Source organism: Convolutriloba macropyga, chromosome 4 (assembly GCF_964194025.1).
Source record: "Convolutriloba macropyga chromosome 4, txConMacr16.3, whole genome shotgun sequence".
Lineage (NCBI taxonomy): Eukaryota > Metazoa > Xenacoelomorpha > Acoela > Convolutidae > Convolutriloba > Convolutriloba macropyga.
Window position 1 is genome coordinate 52,181,005 of NC_134471.1, and position 27,544 is coordinate 52,208,548.

Genomic DNA, 27,544 nt, shown 5'->3' on the forward strand with positions numbered 1-27,544 from the left:
TAGCTCATTTTTAGGTGCTGATCTCTGCTCAAGTTTCTGCTCAAGTTCTTTCTGATTATTTGAAATAGTAGTTATTGCTTTTAACATTTTATCAGTATTTGTTTCCGTTATTTCATTAAAACCGTCGTCGAAGTACTCTTCTCTGTTGCATATCTCCCTAATTGCAATTTGTTGGCTAGCTAAGGTGCATAACTGATCTATTGTATCTGTTTCTGGCCTTTCTAAGAGCTTAGGCTTAAGCCAGTTTGGCATAGACTTAATAAAGAAGGACTTTATTTGCTCGTTTTTTCTGTTTTCTGATATCTGAAGGGCAGAATCTCTTGCTGCTGTCTCTCTTTCGAATCTACGAGCTTCTGGGTCACCATGTCCAGCTGGCGCTACTACTATTTCAGGTGCTGGATATGCTTTATTGGCTTCAGTTCTTAACTTTACTTAGAAATTTTTTTACAGTGTCTGTTTTTGGATTGAACCTTTGGTTCTCTAACTTTATGATTCTAATTTCTCTCAAGTCATCCTGCGTGAATATGTGTCTTAGAGCTGTTATACTGTCTTCAAAAACTAGTCTGGTAGCCTCTGGTAAGGTTAAGAAGTATCGTAAGGCGTCTCCTTTTAAATGTAACTGTAAAAAGTTCGCTTGTTGCGGGTTTGCGATTGCTGCAACTCCGATTGCACCTGTTATTAGTTGTTCGAACTCTTTAAAGTTGTCCGTTTCTGATCCGGAAAAGGGCGTGATGTTGATCTGCGCGTGTGCCATTTTGCTTTTTACCCGTTTAGATACTTTTCGTTCTATCAGTCTTACTTTCGTTCTAAAGTATTAAATAGAACGCTTAACTTAACTTAATGGAGAGATTAAGGGGGTTTAAGAGAAGAAAACAGTTAAATGAATAGCACAAGAATATCGAAAAAGAAACTACTGAAACCATTCGTTCGGAAAATAATAAAGAAGGGATGCTTATAAGCCTATTCCTAAAGCTCCGGTCGAATCGTCAGACTTATATCGTTGAAGCCGTATGGGCCGCCGAAGTCTCACCTCTAAAGAGTGCCCCTTAGTCTAGGAAAATTCGTGGGGACCACGACCGCACATGCCTTGTGGAAGCTGCACTCAAATAGGCAACAGCATAATGACCGAAGTCACTGTTTGATTCATTAACCTCCGGAGCTGGGCGGGGGAATAAAATATAATTATTTTTTATTTTTGTTTAAACTTTTGTTTTGCCCTCTTTTAATTAATGTTTAAGTGATGGTTTCAGTAATTTAGCTTATTCTGATGTTATCTGATAATCAGTAATGATGTTGCCAAGGTTAATATCTCTGTCAGATTTAAGTTTGTTACGAATAAGGCCAAGTTTGCGAGCTTTTTGATTTAGACTTTTTGCTGTCCAATAAATTGCAACACGTTTATCATCTTTATCTAGAACACAAATAACGATGAATTTATAAGCTGAAGAAGAAAAAGCGCTTACTATCTGAGCTAGTGTTTTATTGCTGTTATGAGTGTAGTTGATGTTATTTCCTTCAATAAGTTCAACAAAATTGGGGAAAACGCGACAATTATTAATAGCGGGGAGAATTTGTTCTTTATAAATTGACATAAAGAAAGCACCAAAATTAATTTTACAAATTCATTTACTCACAATATCCTCGTTTGCAAAAACCCTGTGTTGTTTTTGTCCGTTGTGGCGGCTGTGGTTGAGTTTATTCCAGTTATTGTCCACTCAAACACTTTTGAATTGTTGTTACACTTAGTCCAAAAAGACACACACACAGTTTCCACCCATTCTTTCTTTTGTTACTGATCTCTGCATTATCGTCTTGCTCGGAAAAGAAGTGCTGGATGCTGGTCTGGATGATTGGAGTCTCTTAAGGTAATGAAGTAGAAGAAGATAAAGAAAGTGTCAAAAGAAGGAAATGTCAAATAAATCAAAGAATTATTCGGAATTTCGGTCCGTTAAACTGTGAAACAGTTAGTAACTCCTGTCACCATGTTACGCACTGATGTTTAATAGTGTTCCTCGTGGTGTTATTGTGGTTTATATGAGGAGTAATTAACTTGAATAATTGCCATTTTACAAGGACTTATTTTAATGTTTCACAGTACGATTTTTAGCAGATACATTTTGAATAAATTTAGCTAGTAATAGCCTTTTATTGAGCGGTTCGGATGCGTGATATATCCACTAGTCTGCCTTGTATTTTGAGTCCTGTTAGCCTAAGTTTCTGCTTTAACAAAGTCTATCAAACTTGGAAGTTTTTCAAGAGAATTTCCAGTTCAATCTTTAATTAATTAGGCTAGAATTAATCAGTAACATTAGTAAGAAGTTTCTCAAGTTTCATCAAGTTTAAGAGTAACTGGTCAACTGATCATCAGGCTGATTATCCGGTGTTCTGCCGCTAGTGGGTTCCGCAGGACTGTGCCTTCAGTTGTATTGGTCCTTCGTAAAAATTTACTGATTTTCAAGTAGGACGATTTCCGGCTTTTGTACGTCTCTTGGTGTTTGTTAAGTACATATACAAGTTCCATATTAGCACCTACTTTATCAGAATAATTACTTCACCAAGTACATAATCTCTCATGAAGTTATTTACTGATTATGTGAATTTATCATCAAGAAACTCAAAAAAGTAAATATTGAGGCTTTTAGGCACTTGAAGTGTTTGCTAGTAAAACTGTCGATCTGCGGTTGTTTTTCATAAACATAAACAAATTAGGGGTTACAGGCCTAGATGGAAATACTGGCTATATATGGCCTTGAAACTAACTGAATATGAACTAAATTATAGCACTTATTTATGGATATTTAAAGGAAAATCATCACGTAACTATGAGGGACGAAATAGGGGCGTGACACTACCCGACTTTATGAAAATTTTCCATGGAAATTTTGAGAAGGAACTGGGTTTTTACAATTTTTCTATAAAACATATAATCTGCACGAGTATAATGATATAAACATATTTTTGTTGGAGCCACCCAATTTATGTTTTCTTAACAAGGCTATTATGAGCCAAGTCCATAATGATTCGAATTGTATTTTTCAAAGATATTTTTTTTAAAGTTGATGAATGAGAAGTCAAATTTGAGTACATATTTTAATCAAGCAATAACAGCAAATGAGCAGATGGATCAACAGAGAGTCTTCAGAGTCCATTTGATGGGAAGCAAGAAATTGCTGTTCAAAACAGTTATCGATTTTTTAGATTTTTGTTTTCACGTGCGGCGTTAATTTAGCTTGATTTTTCACGATTTCTTCTGTTGATCTGCGCGCCAGTGCTACTAACGCTGAGAGATCTGTTTTAATGGTGCATAGACGCAATTGTTGCAATCGATCAATGGACAGCTAATGATTTTAATGGCAGTGATTCCATAAAACTACTGTGATAATTTGACTTTTCTCGTGTTTTATAATTTTGCTGATTTTTCCCTTCGTCTCAAATAAAGAGAGGTACAATTGGCTGTTGAGTGAGGCATAAACAAACGTATTTAATGCTTCCAATAGATAGTTTACGGATTGTTCTTCATCACTTTTGTGTTTTCATAAAGTAGTGGTGAATTTTTTGTGTTTTTTGTATTTTATTCTTTGTATTGTCTGATCATTGGTTCAATCAATGACTGGGGAAAAATATCCATTGCAAGTTTAATGTTTTTATTATGACTTTAACACTTCGTGAAACATAATTGATTTCAATTCGAGGTTTCAACCTTTAGCCTACGACTTTTTGGCCTTAAACACTTTTTAATTTCAAAACTGCATGATTAAATTTTGCCGTTAGAAGATGGTTTTGGTTGCCTGAATGAATCAGGTTTCAGTCTCAAAAGATACTATCGGCCCTCCAATTGTTAAATTTTTGAATTCAAGCAAGGTTTTCAGTTTCCAGCACATGTTATTTACAAAGAGGCCCTTTATTTTCAAACAATGTTCGTAACTTTCTGTATCTTGCTATCAAATATTGTTATTCATATGCACTGATGTGTTCCGTTTTCGTCACTCGGTGCACTGATGTATTTTGTCAATTTGTCTCTCAATGGAATTCGGAAGCAATGTTTGCCGCTTTGAAATTGTAGATGTTACGAATTAGTCACGGATTTCGACATACGATTAGGTGATCTATTAACTTTGACATCACTTATTTTTAAACATTTTGATTTGACTCAAATTGTTCCTATTCATCGTTTTTGTTGTTATGTTCTCACATTTGTTTTCGCAAAACTTGGTGTATATTTTCTGATGACGCGTTTTGCGCATTTAGTCAAAGTAATCTGATATTTTATCGATAAAGTTAACATCCATTGTGTTCAAAGAGGAGTTATTTGATTCCAACTTCTCTGCTTAGTTTATTAATTTTGACATTATAGATGGTCCTGTACTCTGACGACAACCAAAGGCTGTCGTTGCCGTAAAAAAGTCGGTGGTCAGATCATTAAGTTTTTTGTTCATTTCTTTGGGTTGTAACTCAGTACCTGTATTTTCAATTCGCTCTCTAAATAGTGGTTTCCCTTGATTTATGCCAAGACCATCTTTTACTGCAGCATCAGAGAGCAACTTTTTTCGGTGAATTCTACCACCCAGCAGCTGAATTTGCGTACTTCAGTTCATATGTTACTCCATTTTATATGGAATTTTAGGTCAGTCGTGTAATAAATTTTTTTGAGCCTGCATGAATTACCAAAGCAAAACGACTTTTGCAATCAATTAAAAATGTAAATTAAGAAAGCAAAGTTTGATTAAACGATAAAGATTCGTCCCAGTTAGATACTTGTATGCCAATGTTTCTAGGAAAACAGAATTTTTTTGAAATTTGATTTAAAAAGCATTAAGGGGTTTACTTGATAAAATAAATGCTTTAGAAACTCCTTGAGCTTCATTTCATGTTTTCAATTTAACTGCTCTGTCATGTAAACGTTTCTCCATGTTAGAGAAATAGAAGGTAATATCACTGGCATATTCTTCTGTCTCTATTTGAAAATCAATCAAGTATCATTGAGAACCCAATACTGCGTATTATAATGAAAGTTTTTCATCTCCACTTCATTTGGTAGACAATGAAGCCAAGAACGTAGATGAGCGGGGTCAAATTATGCGCAGAATAACAATACCGAGCCCCATTGTTATGGACTGTTGAAATATTCTGTGCCACGCAACTTCCACGAGCCGTTGTGTTCTGCTATGCTTCAAAAAACAACCGACAGACTGCAAGTAAAGCGGAAACAAAGACTTGCGTGCCGTAAAATACAGACAGAAACAGATAAAGGAATTACAAAATCAAACAAGCTGATTTACAAAATGTAAAGGGCTTTAAGCGATTAAAAAAACATGTTAAAATTCACTCCATGGAAGCCTTCTTATCAGGGTTCTTTAATACACTTTTCTAGTTTCTTTGACCTTGAAATCATTTAAATCCAACTTAAGTTTAGAGAGCGAAAGACACTTCATTGATTGAGACAGGTCAAGTATGATCAAAATCTAATCATGCATATGACCTAAAAACATTTACTCGAAAGAGTGAGAACAAATTCAATTAGTGGGATGAAAAAATCTTAAACAGATTTGATTTCTTTAGATTGCTGTGTGAGCAAATGAAAGACGGAAAAAGAACTTCAGACATCAAAACAAAAATAATTTTAAGCAAACTGGAAACTTGACTTTCAACATCTGTTGAGGAATGACTTCAAAGGTTAACAAGGCATATAACAATCCAAACACGAAATCAAGCAAAAAAAATTATAAAGCTCACTTAACATTTTCTGGAGATTTTTTCAGAAAAAACTGTTGAATAACTGATTGGAACCAATAACCAAATATTAACAGCTTAAACAAGAAAAACATAGATGGCAAATACTAAAATTGGAAAAAAAAAGAAAGCAAAAGGACGACAGATTGGACAACTTTATAATTAAGTGGCATAAAATTTAATAAAATACAAAACTAGAACTTCTAATCGTTTGCACTGAATAATTTTGACAACAACATTGTAAGAAAACATACCACAAATGCAGGAAACAATAAAACTTACTGAAATCAGATTTAAAAAAAAACACGAAGTGTTTTCGAAGTAAACAAAAACATTAGCTACAAACAGGAACCATTGAATAGAGTCAACCTTTTCTCAGCTAGAAAAATGTACCAAAGCATGCACTCAAACTGCACCATGCTCTTCGAAAGTAAGTTGCATAAAAATCGTAAAAAAACGCAACCAGAATTTTATAATTAAGAAAATAAAACGACTGCTTAATAGAAAGCACATGACAATTTTACAGAAACAACTAAGAGATAATGTAAAACAACAAATACAGGAAATAATAAAACCTCACTGAAATCGAATTTTCCGATAAAAGGGGCTTCAAAGTGAATAAACCATTAGTAGCAAACAAGAGCCATTAAACGAAGTCAATCTTTTCTCAATTAGAAAAAGCAATGAGGTCAGTTAAAAAATTGACTCAGAGACTAGAAACAAAGCAGGTTAACTAACACAGTCAGAACTCAGAAACTTCTATTGTCAAAAACATGATCTCTGGAGAAGCATAGCTATTAGAAAACTTTAGCTATAGCTATTATCAAAGCTATTAGCCTCAGTCAGGCACTAGTATATTTTCTGCTTTGTGTTATTCAGGATGTCTTTTTAAAAATTTTTTAAAATAGTTTTGCGTACTACTACTGAGTTCTTGTCTTGCTACCTAGTCTCAGTAATGACATTTTGAATAACATGTCAATACAGAGACTAGGTAGAAAGACAAGAAAGCAATAGCGGTTCGCAAAACAATTTTAAAAAATACCAAGGCCACTAAAAATGTGATATACAAAAAATTTTAACAAGAATTAAAGAACTTACTATAATTTAGCAGAGAGTCAGTAAGTCAGAGGACAAAAAAACAACAAATACGGGCAAAACTCAAAATTCATTGATATTTTTTGAAAGGAAAGAGTCAAAGTCGTTATAAAGTTTAGATATGAACTGAAACTACAAAAAATGTTCATTAAAGAGGCAGTGAAACCTCTCATTATTGAGACTAAGTGACAGGACAACAAAAAGGACTAAAAAACCATCCCTGTTTTTTAAAAACAAGTTGTGACAAAGTAGTTAAAACCTTTAGATGTCAATTTAAGTTTCCGAAAGGCTTCAGTTACGCCTCATTGAAAAACCAATTAGACCAGTTATTAATGGTACTAAGTATTATCAGGAAAAAACCTACAAAAAAGAGCAAACCTCCACAAAACTTCTTTATTAAAATAAACATTATCCCAATCATTTAAACCATTACCTGCCCCTGCTTAACTGCATAGCAAAATATTCCATGACAAAATTTATCTGGTGTCACAAAAGACCCTAGTACCAATTCCAGAAGGTTACAATGATGCAGCTGCGATCAAAAACGAATATTAAAAAAAACTGCAAGCAAAAAATAATTAACCACATGGACGACTAAACCGTGTTAACTTCAAGTGTCATTCTCTCGGAAAAAAAAACTCGTCTAAAAGTCATTCACGCAATTCTACCAATAAAAATCTTCTGTCCCAGCAAAAGTTACTTCACGCGGCAATTTAATTCACTTTCGCTTTTAGGTCAAAACGCCACTTGAGGTCAAAACGCCATAATACTTATGGTTCGCCAATGGATTAGCCGGAAGATTGCCGGAAAATAGCTGACGTTGACGCCACTGCTCGTCGTTGGAAACAGGTAGAGAAAAAAGATGAAAATGGACGCTTTATCAGGTGTCAAGAAGTGATCAACTTGGTCTGCATTTCAAAGATACGGCAAAATCAGCCACTAAAATGGAGGAGTAAAAGCGTAATACTAACATCCTATCAGAACCTAGCAAAAATCGAAGTCCATTTACCGCATGTGAACAATCAACTACCCCAATCAGTAAAACAAATTTTCATGCAAACACCGTTTTCTCACTCTACTTTAAAATTAGAGTGAAAGAACCAATCACTTTTTGCTGCACTTCCTGTTTTGGCGTGACAAAAATTGCCTCTACAACTCGACTTCAAAAATCATAAAGATGTGTAAACGGAACTTAAAAAGACACCGCCCTAATACAATTTCTTTAAATTGTAAAAAAGGAGAGCCCCTAGCGGCAGATATTAAATCAATACTCCTCTTCGGGTCATAAAAAAGACAGCACAGCTATACAATTCAAATTCTTTTGGAAAGGTGGCCTAATTTGAAAAGGTGGCTTTTAATTGAACAAACTTAACTGTCACATTTTATTGCTACTGTTAATCAGTTATCAGCATCAGTTATTGCCTTCCCACTAATCTTCGGTAAATTTAATTCAGTGATCTCCAATGAGGTGTGCCAACTTCAATGATTTGTACAAACTTACCAATGAGGTGATGCATATTAGATATGAGTATCATCCAACAGTGGCCCAGAACTGCCTTCTGCAACTTTTCCGCATTCTTGCCTTGACTGCCTGCCTGGTTGCACAGAATCAGCAGTAACCGCACTGCGCCTGATTTCTCGCTAAAAAAACAATCACTACTATTACTCTTCTTTCTATTCGTACGTATGATAGTATACTTTGAATAAAAACTACTAAAACTCGAAGGATAATAACAGAAATTAACTTGCCGAAAAAAATCATAAATTTGTTTGCGCACCGGGTCTCACTTTACGTTAAATCACGCAGCACCTACACTCATTTTCACATCCACTTTCTGTTTTGAAGCGGTCAAAATCACTACCAAATTTTGACTTGAGAAACAATCAAAATGTGAACAGCAACTAAAACAGGGGCCCAATACAATTCAAATGAGTTGAATCGTGAAACATAGCCGGCGGAGGAATTCCACATAAAGTATGAAAAGACCGTTTCGACCCCGAGAACCTACCCTATTAAACATAACCAGCAGACTGCCGGAAAATAGCTGTCAAAATCTTAAGAGCTTTCGTCGTATTCCTGATCTGCCCACTAAGATGAAGTTTGCTGGAAACAGTATTTCTGGACCGTTGAAAATTGCCAATGCTTTCAATCAACATTTTGCATCTGTTTTCAGAGAGGATACGAGCCCTCTTTCAGTGCCACTCGCTTCAGCAGACCCCACAATTTGTCTAGAAGATATATATTTCACTAACAGTGAAGTAAAATCAATGATCTTTAGTTGTCATTCGGGTTCTGAGTCCTACGATAAATTGCAGCCAATCTTATTGAAAACGTTTTCACCTGCCATTGTCCCAGTTGTTACTGAGATATTTAACAAAATTATAATTCAGCAAGAATTTCCAAAGAGCTGGAAGAAAGCAATAATTAAACCCCTGCATAAAAAAGAGTCGAGAATTGACATAGAAAATTACAGACCAGTGTCAATGTTGTGCGCGCTCTCCCTAATTTTCGAGAAATTACTGTATAGAAAATTTAGGGATCGTTTATGGAAAAATTTAGACAATCGCCAGCACGGTTTCAGGACCAAGCATTCTACTATCACTCAAATGATCCAGTATTGTGAAAAAATTTTTCGTTGTTTGAATGCTAAAGAGTCTGCTTTAAGCGTTTATCTCGATATTGCAAAAGCGTTCGATACAATTAATCACAATGCAATTTTGTTGAAGCTTACGCATTTTGGTTTTGATAACCAATTTCTCAAGTTTTTGCAGATTATTTGTCAAATAGAACGCAGTGCGTGTTTGTTAAAGATGATTATTCGTCAGAGTTAGCTGTTACGAGTGGTGGTCCACAGGGTTCAGTGTTTGCGGTTTTTATGTTTGCTGTGTACATTAATGACCTTCCATCTCTAATGGAGAACAGCACATATCTTTTCGCCGATGACACAAAAATTATTGGAAGTCAAATGAATTTATTTTCACTACAAAATGATTTAAACAAAGCAATTAAATGGTCAAAAGAAAACAGAATGCAATTCAACAATGCAAAGTTTGAAGCTATATGTTTTGATGTAAAAAAGTTAGATCAGTGTAGTGTCCACTTGTATGCAGACGATACAGAAATTACATGCAAATCTTCGGTGAATGATCTTGGTGTAGTAATTACTAATAACTTGAAATGGGACAGTCATATCAATCAGCGGCTGTCAAAGGCACAACAAAAGCTTTTTTTCTTGAAGAGAAACGTTCCCTTTTCTACAAATACGAAAGTAAAAGTAAGTTTATACAAAAGTTACATTTTATCAATTCTCCTGTACGCGTCAAATGTATGGTTCTCGAATTGGCCAAATTGCAGAAAACTCGAAAAGATGCAAAGACGAGCGCTCAAGTGGGCTTTGAATAAGAAATTTTTTACAGATAGTGACTACAATCAGAGCCTCATTTCCAACAATTTGTTGCCGATCAGTTTTCTTTTGGTTCGAAATGATCTTCTTATGCTGAACAAAATTTACAACTGTGATACTGCCCTTAAGTTTGATGATTATTGGAAAGTTTTCAAGGGACCACGCAGTAACCGTTCTGCAGCAAAACAATTTTTGAAGACCAATTTTAATTGGACGAAATCAGTCAAATTCGAAGAGTATTTTGTCTTGAGAGTTGTGAAATATGCAAATGTTCTCTCTCAGCGAAATGACATCTCAACTTTTGACTGGACATGTCCAACAGTGTTATTTCGGAAACAGCTGAACTCGCTGTTGAAATTAAAGGCTTTGAACTTTAAATACTATCAGTATCCTGTTAATTGGTCCTGTTTCTAATTAGTTAACAAAGTGATTCCCGCATCGCGGGTACCAAGTCAATTTAATAATAATAATAATAACATCAGGATTGAAACAGACAAAGAAAAAAGGAGATAAATTGACCAAATTTTTTTCTGTTTTTTTTTTCAGTGTCAAAAAGTGTTCTAATTCGGCGTACAGTTTCGGTTGGATTCTAAAACTATACGTAAATCAGCTTCTAAACTGACAGCTAATAAGCTTAATACCAATGTCAGATAGCAAACACTTTAATGAACTTTGATTACCTAATTCTCAATGACTAAATGACCGGGCTTTACCGGTTTATCCCGTCTCTTTTGATTTTGCTCTTTTGATCTTGACTGTATACACTATCTTGCCTAATTCATTCAGTGAATGGATTTAAAAACCATTCAGTCGAAACAGTGAGTGAGGTAGGTCAGAAGTCAAACGTGAAAGTCGTGACTTATGTAGTGCAAAAAACGTGATCAAAAGGTAAAGCGAATTAAAAAAACATAGCAGGACAAGTCCTGACGTACAATTCAAAGAATTTTCATTGAATAAACAGATAACTAGACCTAGAAAGGACTATGAATGGATTGGGAAAACCATTTAGAAAAAAATCCGATCCAAAAAATTGAAAAAACAGTAAAAATCAAAGTGAAATTGCCGCATGTGAACAAAAAACCACTAGCAAGAAACCAAATTTTTGTTCAAACACCGTTTTCTTACTCTACTTTAAAATTAGAGTAAAAAAATTTCACACCGCAAAAGCACTCGCTTTTTCGCTCCACTTCCTGTTTCGGCGTGACCAAAATCACCACTCCAATTTGACTTCAAAAATCATGAAAATGTGTGAACAGATCTTAAAAAAAGACAGCGCCCCAATACAATTCAAATTCTTTGAATTGTAAAAAAAGGAGAGCGCCCTTCTCAAGCCAAATAACGATAAGGCAATCAAATTTTGAACATTTTTTTTAAAATTCTGATACAATACACCTACACAAACAGACCTGTCAGATTGTCAAACATAGCAGCGATAGCATCGTAGACCTAAGCCAATGGCAAAAAGACCAAACATAAAATAATTCACTTTTTTTAATAATTACTGATATCATTTTAGAGGAATTTTTATTACTTATGTGTCGTTTCTAATAGCTGCACTAAAATTACCTTAAATTAGTTCAATTAAAGTAGAGAAAACTTCATTTGATCTTAACACATTCAAATAAAGTAAGAAAAGGTCTCTGAGATTGAAGAAAACCATTCATTTCTCAGAGTACAGTAATTCATGTGTGCCAAAAAGCTCATTCACGCGAAAAAACAAACAATTCACGCCAATAAATATTAAAACGACTTTACTCAACCAATTCAGATGGGCTGAAAAACGCAGACACGTGGCCCCAAAAAGATAGTTAAAACCAGACAAAAAGAATTTGGTTCTTTTTTAATAACTGCTGAGAATCGGTATAAACTATCTATCAGCTGCTCTGAGGCAACGTTCATTTAGAGTGTCACCAACGTTCATTTGGAGTCAATCTCTAAGAACCACCCTTCGCACCATCAAAAGGCTCTAAGAGCACTTAATGCCCGCTGGGCGCTATCCCGTTTTTGAGGACGAAAAAGTCAAATGCGTCAGACAAAAAATTTGTCGAGCGAAAAAAACCGACAGGACTAATTTAATTGCTACCAACTGCGTTTAATAGCAATTAAAAACTTAATTCAGCAGAGGAAAAAATCTCGCTTCACTGTGAGTGAAAAATGATACCACGCACTCAATTTAGTCAAATAGTATGATTGACTGAAAAAAAAACAAATTTGAAGTGAGCATGACGTCAGAGGCGGTAGCAAAAATCTTTATTACTAAATAACAATAGCAATATTAGGCCATCAAAAGCTCACCTCAGCCATCACTACCAGAGCTATTAAACATAACCGACTAAACGTCAGAAGAATTGCTCTCGAACGATTAGTGGGAGCTCTAGTGAATTGCAGCCTGCTTCAGTCGGAGGGAGCCTAAATGAGTCTCAGAAGTTCAATAGTGGGCCTCAAATAACCACATTAGAGGTAAACATATACCACTATTAAGATTAAAAGTAAAAAATGGCACCAGTTTCGGCGCATTTTTCATTTAACTTTTAGTATTAAATTGCCGCCAATTGAATTCAGCTGCTTGAAATTGTGATTGAGAGAAAATTTTAGATCACGCGAAATGCAAAAAGTCAAGCGCGTAAAAGTCACTCGAAAAGTCAAAATTTTCAAGCAAAATGTTTGCATTAAAAAGACACACACGTTTACAATAATTGCTATGAACTTCGTTCAAGAGCAATTAAACATAACTGACTAATGTTGGGCGCATTGCTCTCAAATTACAGGCAAGAAGTTGGCTTCGTCAGTCGAAAGCCGAAAGGCTCTAGGAGAACTGAAGGGGGACAAACTTTTCAGCTTAACCATGAAATGAAGTTGTCTCCTCAAAACAGTCCATCGCAATTGCATTCTTTGAGACGGCGTAAGTAAGGTGTTACGCACTGATTTTAAAGAGTGTTCCTCGTGGTGTTATTGAAGTTAATATTAGAGGTAAATAACGTGAATAATTGACATTGTAAAAGGACTTATTTAAATGTTTCACGGTGCAGTTTTTAGCAGATATATTTTGACTAAAATTAGCAGGTAATAGCCTTTTATTGAGCGGTTCAGATGGGTGATATATCCACTAATTGCCTTGTATTTTAGAGTTTTACTTAGTTGTAATTTAGATCTAAGAAAGCCTGTTTCAACTTAGCATTTTACAAAAATTTTTCCAGTTCAATCTTTAATTATTTTAACGAAATTAGGTAACAATATTCAATGATAAGTTTCAGAAGTTTCAGTTAGGTTTCAAGAGAGTGTTATCAACTGATCGTCAAGCTGGTTCTCCGGTGTTCGGGTGATCGTCGTTTCGCAGGGCTGTACCTTGAGTTGTATTGGGCCTTCGTAAATATTTACTGTTCTACAAGTTGGGCAATTTTCGACTTTTGTACGTCTCTTGATGTTTGTTAAGTACATATACAATTTCCGTATTATCACCTACTTTAAATATTGGGGTTTTTAGGCATTTAATATGTTTATCAGTAAACTGTCAATCTGCGGTTGTTCTTAGTAAACAAACAAATTAGGGGTCACAGGCCTCGATGGAAATACTGGCTATATTGCCTTGATATCTATCTGAATATGAACTAAATCATAGCACTATTTAAGGATATTTAAGGGAAAATCATCACCTAACTATGAGGCACGAAATAGGGGCGTGACACTACCGGATTTTATGAAAATTTTCTATGAAAATTTTGAGAAGGAACGGGGTTTTCCCATTCATCTATAAAACATAAATGATCTGCACGAATATAAGGATATACACATGTTTTTGTTGGTGCCACCCAATTTATGTTTTCTTAGAAAAGTGTTTTGAACGAAAGCAGTTAAGTTAAAGACAATTAAAAGATTTAAGAGAAATAAAGGTTAAGTTAAGACAAAGTACATTAAAGGCTAAGATGAACAAGGTTAAGACAAGAGAAGAATTAAGGCCCGAGGAATTGTTAAACAATAAAGATGGGCTAATTCTGCTGAAGAAAAAAAAGACGTAAGTTAAAGTTAAGTGTGAGAGAAGAGGTTGGAATCAGCACTGAAAATAAGATTGTTTAATTCACTGATTAAAGGCTCTAAACTTTGAACAAGATAAGACTAGTGTATTGGCTGAATCATGGGTTTATAGCACTGGTTTTTTTCTGGGATTGAAGCAAGGGTTGGAAAATTTAAAGCAGTGATAAGAACTTAATGGATGAAAGGATACTTAGTGAAAGTTAATACTTGTTGAACTATATCAGACTTTCAAGAACTTAAAGTACACTTTCCTCTCGGGTTAAAGCGCTGTTGTCTAGTTCGTCTTCTGTGTCGAATCGTTCAATTGGGTTGAGCGACATTGTGGAGGTAGCTGGCATTGAGTTTCGTCTATGATGTCGTTTAAGGGTTCCCATGTCTTCTGGTGATCTAACTGTTGGAGGTTTCTTGAGATGTTTCGTGAGGTTCGCAACTACATCGGCTTTGAGGTGTTTTGGTACAGAAACTACTGGATTGAACGGTACATTTGTTCCGTTTAGCTTCATGAAGTTTGGCACCATTCGTCGTACAAAAGCTACTTTATGGTATAAATACATGAAGAGGATCTGTAAGGCTAAGTTTCCAATAAAGACAATGATCGTTAGTGAGAGAAACCATGATTGGTACCTAAGATTCGAGTATATCAATTAGTGCTGGCTTGAATGACTTTAATTCTGTGGTAATTGGCTTTGCTAGTTCGTCTAGTGATTCGGTTGATAGCTTTCGATTGGAATAAATGAATTCTGTTTTAACTTTCTTCAATAAATCAAGATTTGCTTCAGTGCTGGTTTCATGTTTCGGCAGTTCATTTATGTTGGGTACTGAATCAATTAAATGTGCAAGTGGGTCAGGAAATTTTACATTTATTCTCTTTGCTGGAAGGTACTGACAACTTTGTAAATCAGCTCTGATTTTGATGTAGTCACTGAACATTGTATGTCCACACTTTATTGTTATTAAACAGATGTTACAACCCTCACGAGGAAAGTTGGTTTGTCGGCGATTTTCGTCCATACCAATCCCACTAAGGGTGAAATCACTTGAGGCTGATATTAGAAGCCAAATTCCGTATCTAAGGTTCTGTGCTCGTTCTGGGTTAGGTAACACAACCTTCTCTGTGTCACATACTTTCAATGCTGTAATGGCATGATGAAACTGGAGGTTTGCTCGGCACAAGATGAATCCAAGGTGGGTTTCCATCGTCTGGTGACAGAGTCGGTATCGTGGCGATCCAAGGCAGTTGTCATACTCAGATCTCGTCAGTACTGTTGTTTCCATCTGTCCTTCTGAGATTGCTAAGTATTCTCCCTCAATTATCCATTATAAGGCATCAACTGAGTCCTTCTGGGGCATAGGGATTGCGTTTGCACGATAAACTTCAAACACTGTCTGGCTAGAGGCTAGGGGAATTGCTAATGTTTGTAAAGTCCGCCTTCTACTGTTGAAATCTCTTGTACAAGTGTCGCATCGTAATACGAAAGTATATCAGTCATAGGTATTGCCAAAGTTAGAAGATCTGGGGTGTTCTTTTGGCTATCATAGACTGCATCTAGGATCTTAATCAAAGATTTACTAAAGATATTGGAAGGCGTTTATCAGGCAAAGTTGGAATAGAATTTATAACATTAATTATGAATGATTATAAGGCTGCTCGATAACTTTTAATATCTGCGTGAAGAGTAAGGAGTAAGGATGCTGCTGTGTCAAAGTTGATGTTAACTTGTTGTTGTGTTACTTGCACTTCCATACAGGTTGGTATTCCCTGCAAATTATGATCTACAATTGCAAATTGTTCCTCAACTCGTTTCCAGTTTCTGTTCTGGTTTTCTTGCATTTCGTTTTGAACTTTGTAAACTTTTGCAAGTTTGTCAGCAATCAGAAAGAATTTCTCATCTAATTGGGCGCTGATTTCCTTGACATTGTCATTAAGACTGTTGAAACTGTTAAGTAATCGGTCAATATTTTCAGCGTTTTGAGAACTTCATTGGCATGAGCCGAAAATTCCTGTAATTCCACCGCTGCTCATAGCGATTCCGGGGCCGAAAAGACCAATTCCGGCAACTGCTGCTGCTATTGCGAGGAAGCAGCTCTCTTTTGTACTCTAGTTAGGAGTTTTTTGGTCTCATTTCGCAGATTGAGGACTTCAATTTCTGCTTCTACTGTTTCCTTGAGGATTTTCGCGTAGAGCCAGTGAACATTGAAGACATCTGTTTCGTTTATATAGGTGGTATGGAATGTGTTGTTACAAAACACTGATTGCAAAACCCATTTTGTCGATAGTTCGTGAATTAGAGTCTCTACTTGTTGTCGTACTGTGAAGTTGTATCGGGGAAACGGGAACTAAGAACTCGACATTAAAAAATTTTCAGTAATAAGGATCTTTCCTTCCTTATGAAAGATTATTCCCTGCGCTAGGGCTTCTTTCGTGTTGACCAGAGTCTCAAAAGTGGGGCCGGAAAGTACGAGATATACAATATATGTAAGTAACATCTTCGCGTTTCAATAATAACAACTATGTTTCAGGACAATCTTCTGCTAATGTGGCTTTTCTGGGTGTTCAACTGGGTTCTATTTCCCTTTCCGGTGTTTATTTGCTCATTTATTTAATGTACTAAGGCTTCTAGTTCGAATATTCTCAATTTGGCACTTGTTTGTGGTATTTATTTGTTTCAGGTGTACTCTACTTGTAGGTTGTGTGTGGTGATGTGTATTTATTGATATTACTACTAAATATGGTGGTTTATGGTGTAATTGTGTAGTTGTTTGACTGAATGGTGGGCGTATGGTTATGGGGATAGTTGTTTGGTGTGTCGAATTATGCAGTGTTTTCTTGTTCTTTCGAGTTTTTCCGATTAATTTTCCTATCAATATGTGTTATAATATCACTGTCGGCCCGTATAATATTACACTGGGATGTTGCAGCAACAGGACCAGGTTTGTGTCAGTCAAAGAACAGGGTTCACTGGTCACGTCTAATTCATTCAGAGTGTAATATTCAGAGTAGTAAAATAATAGTTAGTGTAGACGATGGAGGAGAAGGTTGGAACTGGGACACAATATTATTATTAGCATTCATATTATTATCGGTGTTATTCGGGAGTGCTGGGTTGTGGCGAAAGAGAAGGAGAGGGAGAAGTGTGAGAAGGAGTGAGGAGAGGGAAGAGATTGAGATGGATGATGAGGGAGGAGTTGAGATGGAGGAAACGACAGTATAACTAGTGATTTATATTTGTTATTTATTTAACTCAATAGCTGACTTTAGTTGTATATGCTTAGTTGTATTATAAGGTAGTTTGCTTTAATATAACGACTAATATACTTTGTGCAATTGATATTTAATAAGGTGCTACTAATATCATAGTAATTAGTACATATCAAATTTGTTTGAGAGAAATAAGGTCGTAAGTAGGGGATAAAGAGAAGAATTTTTGAGGCTTAGTAAATAAGTAAATGTCAGTGGAGGGAGAAATTGTGAATTCACGGCGTTTTTGCTTGTTTTACTGCATGTGTTTCAACAATTAGCGGTCGTTATAGCATGGTATTTGAACGTCCATGGCATTAATTGCTTAACGTGTTCAATTTGTACGATTTCGTTCAGTTGATTGTTAATTTTGCACGCTACACTTTAACTTTTAGCTAGCTCGAATACGAGTTTAACTCAATTGTCGAACTTTCAGTTACTTGTTGTATATCATGGATGTTGCTCAGTATGAAGATCTTCTGTCTTTGTAGCGAAGTAAATCGTTACCTCAGACCGAAAGGACGTATCCAGCGTTTCTTAAATCGTCTGAAGATCGGAAAACTTATCGTGTAAAGGCAGAACACTTGAGACTGGGAACGAAGAGCGCGGGGACCTCAGAGTTGACTGTTAATCGTGAGGTGTTGATGTGCCAGGTAGAAGTGAAGCTGGACGGTGTAATGGTAGTTCAGGAGAAGAAAGTTCCAACTCAGCAGATGGTGACTCAGGAATCGGCCCCTCTTCAAGTCGGGTTAAGTGCTTCAACAAAGCACACGACTCGTGTGAGGACTCAGATCGATCACCTAATAGCTGCTGGATTCTTCTTTCCTCGCTCTCTGGGTGGTTTGCAGGCCGCTGTTGAAAGGTAAATACAAAATAATCAATATATTAATAATAATTGTGAATGTTTGGGTGCTTTTTCCTGTTTTATTGTGTTTGTTATCAGTTGTAGAGATGTTTTCATTTGTTATTTAGGTCCAATCGTGAGTGTGTGCCATGTTTCGTGAAGAAGATGGGCGGCGTAGAGGTGCATTGTACATTTTTTCGTGCGAATCTTCGTGGAAATGTGTACTGAGTTGGGGTACAAGTTTTACAATGACAGTTACGCTGAGCATGTGGACGTGGTGTCAGTTAAAACTCCGAAGCTGCTAGGCGTGGCTGGTGTGAGGAGTGAAGTTGGTGGTCTGTGGGCTCTCAGTGCTCTGTACTACACTCTGGTCGGAAGTCAGGTATATATCCTATTTTAACGCAGTTTTTGTCATATATGGGAATCTAATCCATATTTAGTCGTTGCTTTGCAGATAAAAAGGTGCTTAAACATAATGTTCTAGCATTGCGCTTGGCTATTGTGGCCAAGATGCGTTCGCCTGGGTTCACTGAGTTGGCTAAAGACCAGTTAGGATACGTTGTGTCGGAGTATGAGATTGCTGAGAGTGAAGACAATGAGTCATTGGCCGAGTTCTGGGTAAATTATTCTTTCAATTCTTAACAATTGTGGTGCTTTTATGTGTAGCAAGATGTTATCTGGGGTTTTGTAGCTTAGTTTGTCGGTATGGCGCATTTCCTCGGATGCAATGTCAACATTTATTGGCAGTATAAGGAAATGGGGGCGGCTGGGTATGCTACAAGCATTCTGTCAGTGCTAAAGCCTCCGCTCCTGCTGTACTGATACAGTGCATCCAGATATTCCTCAACAATGAGTATCGCTACCATTGCGAGACCATTGTGGACTTTCCTGAGTAAGTATTAATCTGTTTTTTCTTCATAAACAGTCGAAATTCGGTGTAATTTTTGACATTCTGTTCATTTTTGTGGTAATTTTTCAGGTTAGGTGAAGCTGAGGGGTACGTGGCTCGTTCCAGTCAAACAAGGAGCCGTGCTCTTCAGAGAAATAGTGGTGGTGGTACTGTGGCTGAGGATACCGCTGATGAGGGTTGACTAGTGTTGGTGCAATTCTTATCATCATGTAAGGTAGTTTCATTTATAGGTGAGTTTTCTTACTGATATCTTTCAATTCTGACATTTATGCTTGGTTTTCGCTGGTGAATCTATTAGTTGTGATGCATGTGAGCATGCAGTAGTGCTTTTATGCCAGTGCGTAGCTATATAATGACATATTTGTAAGAGAACAAGAAGAGTGATATAGTGAATTTTTCATTTTTGAACATTAACTTTACTTTACTTGTGAAACACTGTTTATAGACTGGTTCTAAGGGTTCAAGATGTTTGCCCTGGTTGCTATTAACAATTGTGTGTGATATGAACTGGTTTGGAAGAATATTTGGTACTAATTTTTACATGTAATTTTGTCGCAATTTGATCATTTTTCCACATCAGGACAGGTGGTGTAAATATGTGAATTTTTCAATTTGTAATCAATTTTGAGCAAATATTTTGGCTTGGCCCACTCGGTAGACACCAGTGGGGAACGACTATGCTATAAATTTAGGTCTTAGAGCGTTTTTTGATCAAATTTTCTATTCATGTCTGAGAAATTGAAAAAAGCGATGTTTTGGGGTGCTTGCGGTCACTCGATTTTTACACTGATCCAATCGGGCACAAAAGTTGCAGATTGCTTCAGCCGCTTGGCATGAAATAAGAATTTATCACGAAGTTATGACTATTTTCGTGATCTGAACCTAGCTATTTTTGAATCGTCAAATTTGGAGTATAATAAGTCATTTAATAAGTGTTGGATGGTTAAAATGTTGCTGTCTGTGCCTGGTACAAATGTATATTACTGAACTATGAGGTTTGGAAAGATTTATCGGGTCAGAACATTGATTTCTGAGTCCAAAACGCTATTTTTGAGGCATGATTTTTCCACTATTTGAGCTTTTTCAAGACATGTGTTGGCCTGGTGATGCTCTAGTTGCCTAAATCAGGAGCTATCAGTTGGTACTGATATCTGTAGCTATCAGTAGTAGAATTTTGGTAGTTTTGGAAATGATTAACATGTAATTTATTCCATTTTTTCAGAGAAATTTGGTGGATTTTTGCTAAGGGTACGTCATGTTTGATGCATAAGTTAACATAGGTTGAAGATGATTGACTTTTAACGGTAATTGAGGCCCATACTAGTGACTACTATGTTGGTGCCAGCTATCGGTGCAATGTGGTGCATGATTTATGGTTATTGTGTTGAGTTTTTCAATTTAGAATTTTGGGATAAATTTGATCAAATATTTGCAGAATTCGATTTTTTCATTTTTTTTTTAAACATTTATGCATTTCTGTGCGATTGTATGGGTTTATTACATTGTGACAACTAATAGAGAGACTGAATATTGGATATGGGCTTAAATATTGGCTATTTGATTTTATTCTTCTGGTCTAAATCTGGCGCTATTTTGACTAAAATGAGAAGAGTTTGGTAGGCTTCCATTTTTTGCTATGTTTTCAACATTTTACTGAACAATTTTCAATATTTTTGTTATGAGCGCGTAGAGCTTGAGCATGCGGACGCTTTAAGCTAATAATATCAGGTCTTTGGACAATATTTCAGATTTTATGAATATGTTCGTGAATTTTCAAAAAGTATCAAAAAATGGTGTGCTCGCCGTCACTCGATTTTTTAAATACTTGGATCGAGCTCAAAATTTTTGAATCGCTTTATCGGCACAAAAAACCCAGAAACGCACTTATTCTGAGAAACATGGATTTTGGCGAGCTCATGGTATGGTTAATTTTTGTCAAAAGTCAATATTTTCGATTCTAGTGGGAGAAAACTGAATTTTTGCTGGCAAAATAGGGACAATTTTAGAGCTTATTTGGGTTTAAGTCTTCACGGTTGGTACTAGGGTGAGCTGGGACTGGTTTTTAAAATACTAATAGGCTAGTGGGGGGTTGCACTAGGTTAGTAGGGGAATAGGTTGCATCAATCGGGTCAGGTGGGGCATAAAATGACAAAATTTTTGAAGCAAAGAATTGAAGCAGAAGCGCAATTTTTGTTTTTTCGTCATTTTTCAACATATACTTGGAATTATTGGGTTTTATTGGTAGTTTGAGGTTGTACCATGTAGGTGGCAGCAGGGGTTAGCTGTAGAAGGAACTTGGGACAGGTTTTGGCATATTTTTGGGGCATAATTCACATTACATTTTGATCAATTTTAACGCAATTTGGTAGGGCTCGGTTTTTTTGTCATAACTCAACTTTTACTAATTTTTGACCGGATTTTTTGGTACTGGGATGTCAAGCGTGAGCAGTAAAATGGTATAGGGCTATAAAATTCGTCAATTGGTGAATTTTTGTAGGAGTTATCAGTGAATTCGAGAGGGTTCGAAAAGTGTCAAATTTTGGGGTGCTCGCCGTCACTCAATTTTTAAAAAGCTCCAAATTGCTTCAAAATTTGCAGGTCGATTATTCTGCTTGAACACCCTGCAGCGCAAAAATTTGGAGTGATCATGACAAGGGCTTTTCAATACACTAGGTCCATCCAGGTTCGGCGAAATGTGGTTCTCGAGATATATAAAAATAACTCGACTTTGAGGTCGAAATTTTCCGAATTTTGGGCATTTTTTGGAATTTAGGCCCGTGTTGCTCGGGCTTGTTGGGCTTTTGGGTCGGATAGAGGGTACTGCTAGACTGTACTGGGTCTGAATGTCCTAATGGATGTAAATGGCTATGGGTAGGGGTCAAAGACTTGACAAATAAGCTCAAAAACGATGTTAAAATCCAAGTTATCATAGCCACTGGCGAGTATTGGAAGACTTAGATAAAGGAACGTTTGAATTCCAGCATCTATAACTATTTCCCTCAGTTCAAGGCTTGCTAATACTGATTCGTATGTGCGCTTGTAATAGAATCTAATTTTGGCAACTAAACTAAAGACATAACGCTCAAAATAGGTGTCAAAATATATTAAAATTTTGCCAATAATCGGCTGATATCTAAAATTGACGGCACTTAGTGCTGCTCAGTACCAGCTTTTGATTTGTCTTGCTATCCCCATTACAAGGGTCTGCTGATATACAGTGTGCAAAAGAGTGCAGAGATTGTAAGATATCTGTTGGTGAACTGAGATATGTTGCATTTTTTCTTGACTTAAGTGATTTAAATTCTGATTAGATAAGCCTGGTGAAAAGTTTTTTGTTTGTGAGTTAGTGACTGGTTTGTTTACCGGAGTGCTGCGCTTTTTTCCTGAATATTTTTCTATACTTTCTCTCACTTGGTCTAATTTGGTCTCTCTACTTGGTGTATTTGATTGTTTTGCTGCTTGTGCTGATGCTTTTATTGCCTCGCGTTTTTCTTCTTGTTCCAATCTGGCTCGTGCATTTCGCGGTCCAGCACTGCCTGATATTCTAAGTTGGTCGGATCAGTGAGGGTTTTTCCTGTCTTCTTGATGCAATAAGATCTCTTTCTTTACTTGAAAGCCACGCATGTTTTTTGTTGTTGGAAATTCTCTGGCGATTTAAATGCACTTTTTTTGGTTTTCATTTTGGGTGTTCAGGTCGAGCTCCTAAAGTTCTCTCGGTTAATGCCAATTGTTCTTCACGTGTTTCTGGAGGTGACTCAATATCGAATGGTACTATTGTTGGTTGGGGCTGGTGAAGAGATGGAAACATTTCGTCATCTGATGAAGATGATACCAGGGGCACACAAACTTCGGGTTTTTGTTCCCTGATTTTGTCTGCAATCAACGGATTAACCGGTATTCTGGCTATTTGTTTGGCGTCTAGGTTCAGGTCGGCTACGTTCTCTTCCGAACTGCTATTTTCTTCAAATAAGTTTGAAATTGCTTCATCTCAACTTGAAGAGTCAAACACCGGAAGATGTACTGGGGTTGTTGGCGGTCTAACTGCTAGTACTGCTACTATTGGTGGGGCCGGAGGTGGTACGGGAGGTGCTGCTGCAACTGGTCCTGCTAATGGTCCTCCTAGGGGAACGTTTATGCTCATTCTGACTGGGTCTGGTTTCACTGTTTTTGTTTTCTCAGTTTGCTTTTCTTGTTCCTTAATCAATTCAGGAATGTGTTTATCAAAGAGATCTGAATCCATGTGTTGTCGTCTTGATGGGTCAGGTTGAAAATTTGCAGGATTGATAACCTCAAGGTCTTCAGGGGTTTCGCTCTGTTCGATTGTCTTCATTCTGATACGATGGACACATTGTGTAATTTGTGTTTACTTTTCGAATAATGTAATTTATATCAGTAAGGACTTTTCCACTTTATACAGCGGTAGCCATTTCTGAACTTGGGAAGCAATTAATGTCAATTGTTCTAGCAACTATGCAAATTGTTCCTCACGTGTTTCTGGAGGTGACTCAATATCGAATGGTACTATTGTTGGTTGGTGTTGTTGAAGAGATGGAAACATTTCGTCATCTGATGAAGATGATACTAGGGGCACACAAACTTCGCGTTTTTGTTCCCTAATTTCGTCTGCAATCAACGGATTAACCGGTATTCTGGCTATTTGTTTGGCGTCTAGGTTCAGGTCGGCTAGGTTCTCTTCCGAACTGCTATTTTCTTCAAATAAGTTTGAAATTGCTTCATCTCAACTTGAAGAGTCAAACACCGGAAGATGTACTGGGGTTGTTGGCGGTCTAACTGCTAGTACTGCTACTATTGGTGGGGCCGGAGGTGGTACGGGAGGTGCTGCTGCAACTGGTCCTGCTAATGGTCCTCCTAGTCCTCCTAGGGGAACGTTTATGCTCATTCTGACTGGGTCTGGTTTCACTGTTTTTGTTTTCTCAGTTTGCTTTTCTTGTTCCTTAATCAATTCAGGAATGTGTTTATCAAAGAGATCTGAATCCATGTGTTGTCGTCTTGATGGGTCAGGTTGAAAATTTGCAGGCTTGATAACCTCAAGGTCTTCAGGGGTTTCGCTCTGTTCGATTGTCTTCATTCTGATACGATGGACACATTGTGTAATTTGTGTTTACTTTTCGAATAATGTAATTTATATCAGTAAGGACTTTTCCACTTTATACAGCGGTAGCCATTTCTGAACTTGGGAAGCAATTAATTTCAATTGTTCTAGCAACTATGCAAATTGTTCCTCACGTGTTTCTGGAGGTGACTCAATATCGAATGGTACTATTGTTGGTTGGTGTTGTTGAAGAGATGGAAACATTTCGTCATCTGATGAAGATGATACTAGGGGCACACAAACTTCGCGTTTTTGTTCCCTAATTTCGTCTGCAATCAACGGATTAACCGGTATTCTGGCTATTTGTTTGGCGTCTAGGTTCAGGTCGGCTAGGTTCTCTTCCGAACTGCTATTTTCTTCAAAAAAGTTTGAAATTGCTTCATCTGAACTTGAAGAGTCAAACAACGGAAGATGTACTGGGATTGTTCGCGGTCTAACTGCTAGTACTGCTACTATTGGTGGGGCCGGAGGTGGTACGGGAGGTGCTGCTGCAACTGGTCCTGCTAACGGTCCTCCTAGTCCTCCTAGGGGAACGTTTATGCTCACTAAGACTGGGTCTGGTTTCACTGTTTTTGTTTTCTCAGTTTGCCATTCTTGTTTCTTAATCAATTCAGGAATGTGTTTATCAAAGAGATCTGAATCCATGTTTTGTCGTCTTGATGGGTCAGGTTGAAAATTTGCAGGATTGATAACCTCAAGGTCTTCAGCGGTTTCGCTCTGTTCGATTGTCCTCATTCTGATACGATGGACACATTGTGTAATTTGTGTTTACTTTTCGAATAATGTAATTTATATCAGTAAGGACTTTTTCCACTTTATACAGCGGTAGCCATTTCTGAACTTGGGAAGCATTTACTTTTAATTGTTCTAGCAACTATGCAAATTGTTCCTCACGTGTTTCTGGAGGTGACTCAATATCGAATGGTACTATTGTTGGTTGGGGCTGTTGAAGAGATGGAAACATTTTGTCATCTGATGATGATACTAGGGGCACACAAACTTCGGGTTTTTGTTCCCTAATTTCGTCTGCAATCAACGGATTAACCGGTATTCTGGCTATTTGTTTGGCGTCTAGGTTCAGGTCAGCTATGTTCTCTTCCGAACTGCTATTTTCTTCAAATAAGTTTGAAATTGCTTCATCTGAACTTGAAGAGTCAAACAACGGAAGATGTACTGGGGTTGTTCGCGGTATAACTGCTAGTACTGCTACTATTTGTGGGGCCGGAGGTGGTACGGGAGGTGCTGCTGCAACTGGTCCTGCTAACGGTCCTCCTAGTCCTCCTAGGGGAACGTTTATGCTCACTAAGACTGGGTCTGGTTTAACTGTTTTTGTTTTCTCAGTTTGCCTTTCTTGTTCCTAAATCAATTCAGGAATGTCTGTTGATTACTGTTGATTGTTCTAGCAACTCAGGATTCAAAAGCAGACAGAATGATTTTTCGGGAACGGGTTTTGCTGAAGCTTTAAGGTCATAGTATTTTTTTGTAATTCAAGTATGCGGTTGTCAGTTTTTCCTTGTTTTCTCCAAAGTTTTGCATCATGGCGTCTTGCAGTTCATTTCCAAAGTCTGAGTTTACTTCTACTGCATCCATTACTTTTCTGGAGAACCAAATATTAAGAGGTTTTATTGGTTCTCTGCCATGGAATAAAGTTGAAGGACATTAATTTATTGCTGAATGGTATAAAGAATAATGAATAAATTTTGCTAGGGGAACGTATTTGTGCCAGTCTTTCCATTGTTCCTCAGTATTAAGCTTCAAAATTTGTTTTTATGATCCATGTGATCGCTCTACTGCTACGATAGTTTGCGGGTGTTTTAGGGAGGCGTGCTTCAACTTTAATTCTAATTAACTTGCTAATTAATTCTATGTAAAGTTTGTTCCTAAGTCACTAAGTATTGTTCGAGGAATATAGCTGTATTGGAAGAACACCTTTACTAGTTCTCGAGCTACTGTGTCGGCATTTCCATTGGTTAATGGGACTGCGAATAGGTATTCTGTAAAAACATCTATTCCACTCAAAACATACTTAAAATGTGTGGACTTAAGAGGGCCTACTAAATCAATTTTGAGCAAATCTCCTGGATATGATTGTGGTGAGCTAACTGGTTGCAAATTTGGTGTATTGTGGCTTTTGGAACTCTGTTTAACTGGAGGCAAGTGAGGCAGTTTTTAATGAAACTAATGAAATGTTCAGTGAAGCCTGGATAAAAGAATCGCTTTCTAAACTTTTGAATCCTTGCCTTAATGCTTAAGTTTCCTGCTGTTTGTGAATTATGGAGCCTATATATAGTCTCTTTCCAAAAATGCTTAGGTACACAGAATTGTTTATGAAGTACTTTACCTGTATCATCATAAAAATTCCGGTATAAGATATTCCTTTCAAGAATTAGTCTATTCAAATGCTTGTGATACTTTTTTAAATTTGTTGAAGCATACCTTAAGTCTGGTTGTTATAGCTGCATCTTTTTGCTGCTCTTCTGATAACTTGCGACTAATTAAGTTTTCTGGAAGATCTGGAAACTCATCTAATGGATTTGGATACTGAAATGATTTTATTTCTTGATTTCTGTTTAGTTTAACTAACCCTTGTATTTCTGATATGGGTGATTTTTTCTGTTTCTTTTTGTAGTCTTCGTCGAGCCCGAGCTTTTTAAGGACGCCAATTTTGTCACTATTGATTTTTTATCCATATTTTTCAGTATCAAATAACACATTTAATTCAACGTCAGGATTTTGTGCTACTGTATCAATTTCAATTTCTCTGACAGGGATTCTATCCGTTAATTTCAAAGACATTGTTGCTGTTTTATGATTCTCCATTCTCGAGAGGAAATCTGCTGCGTAATTAGCGCGTCCAGGAATGTGTGCAATTACTATGTTAAAGGCTAGTATTCTGTCTAAAGGATTTCAAAGAGACGGCGGCATAACTTTTGATTGAAACAATTGTGTAAGGCTTTTGTTGACGGTGAGTATAATTACTTGTTTGCTTGAACCCACATGTAGTGCAAAAAACAGTCCAGCTTATATACAGAACTAGAAACTCTTTGTAGTAAATTGAGAACTTTAATTGCGTTGCCTTAAACTAATGCGATCCAACGATACAAGAGCGTATGTTTTCTTTTTCTTTCCAGTTTCGTTTACATAGTCTTCCACGATTAGTAACAAACCTGCACCGTGG

General features: G+C 36.8%; 1 protein-coding gene across 3 annotated transcripts in view; it reads right to left on the minus strand.

Moving 5' to 3' along the window:
• Positions 1 to 27,544, minus strand: part of LOC142338497 (uncharacterized) — a 175,607-nt gene that overhangs the window by 97,557 nt on the left and 50,506 nt on the right. For all 3 annotated transcript variants that reach the window (XM_075388277.1, XM_075388279.1, XM_075388278.1), the window contains exon 9: positions 8,327 to 8,466. In XM_075388277.1, coding sequence (XP_075244392.1) covers positions 8,327 to 8,466 — 140 coding nt within the window. The remainder of the gene's footprint in view (positions 1 to 8,326; positions 8,467 to 27,544) is intronic.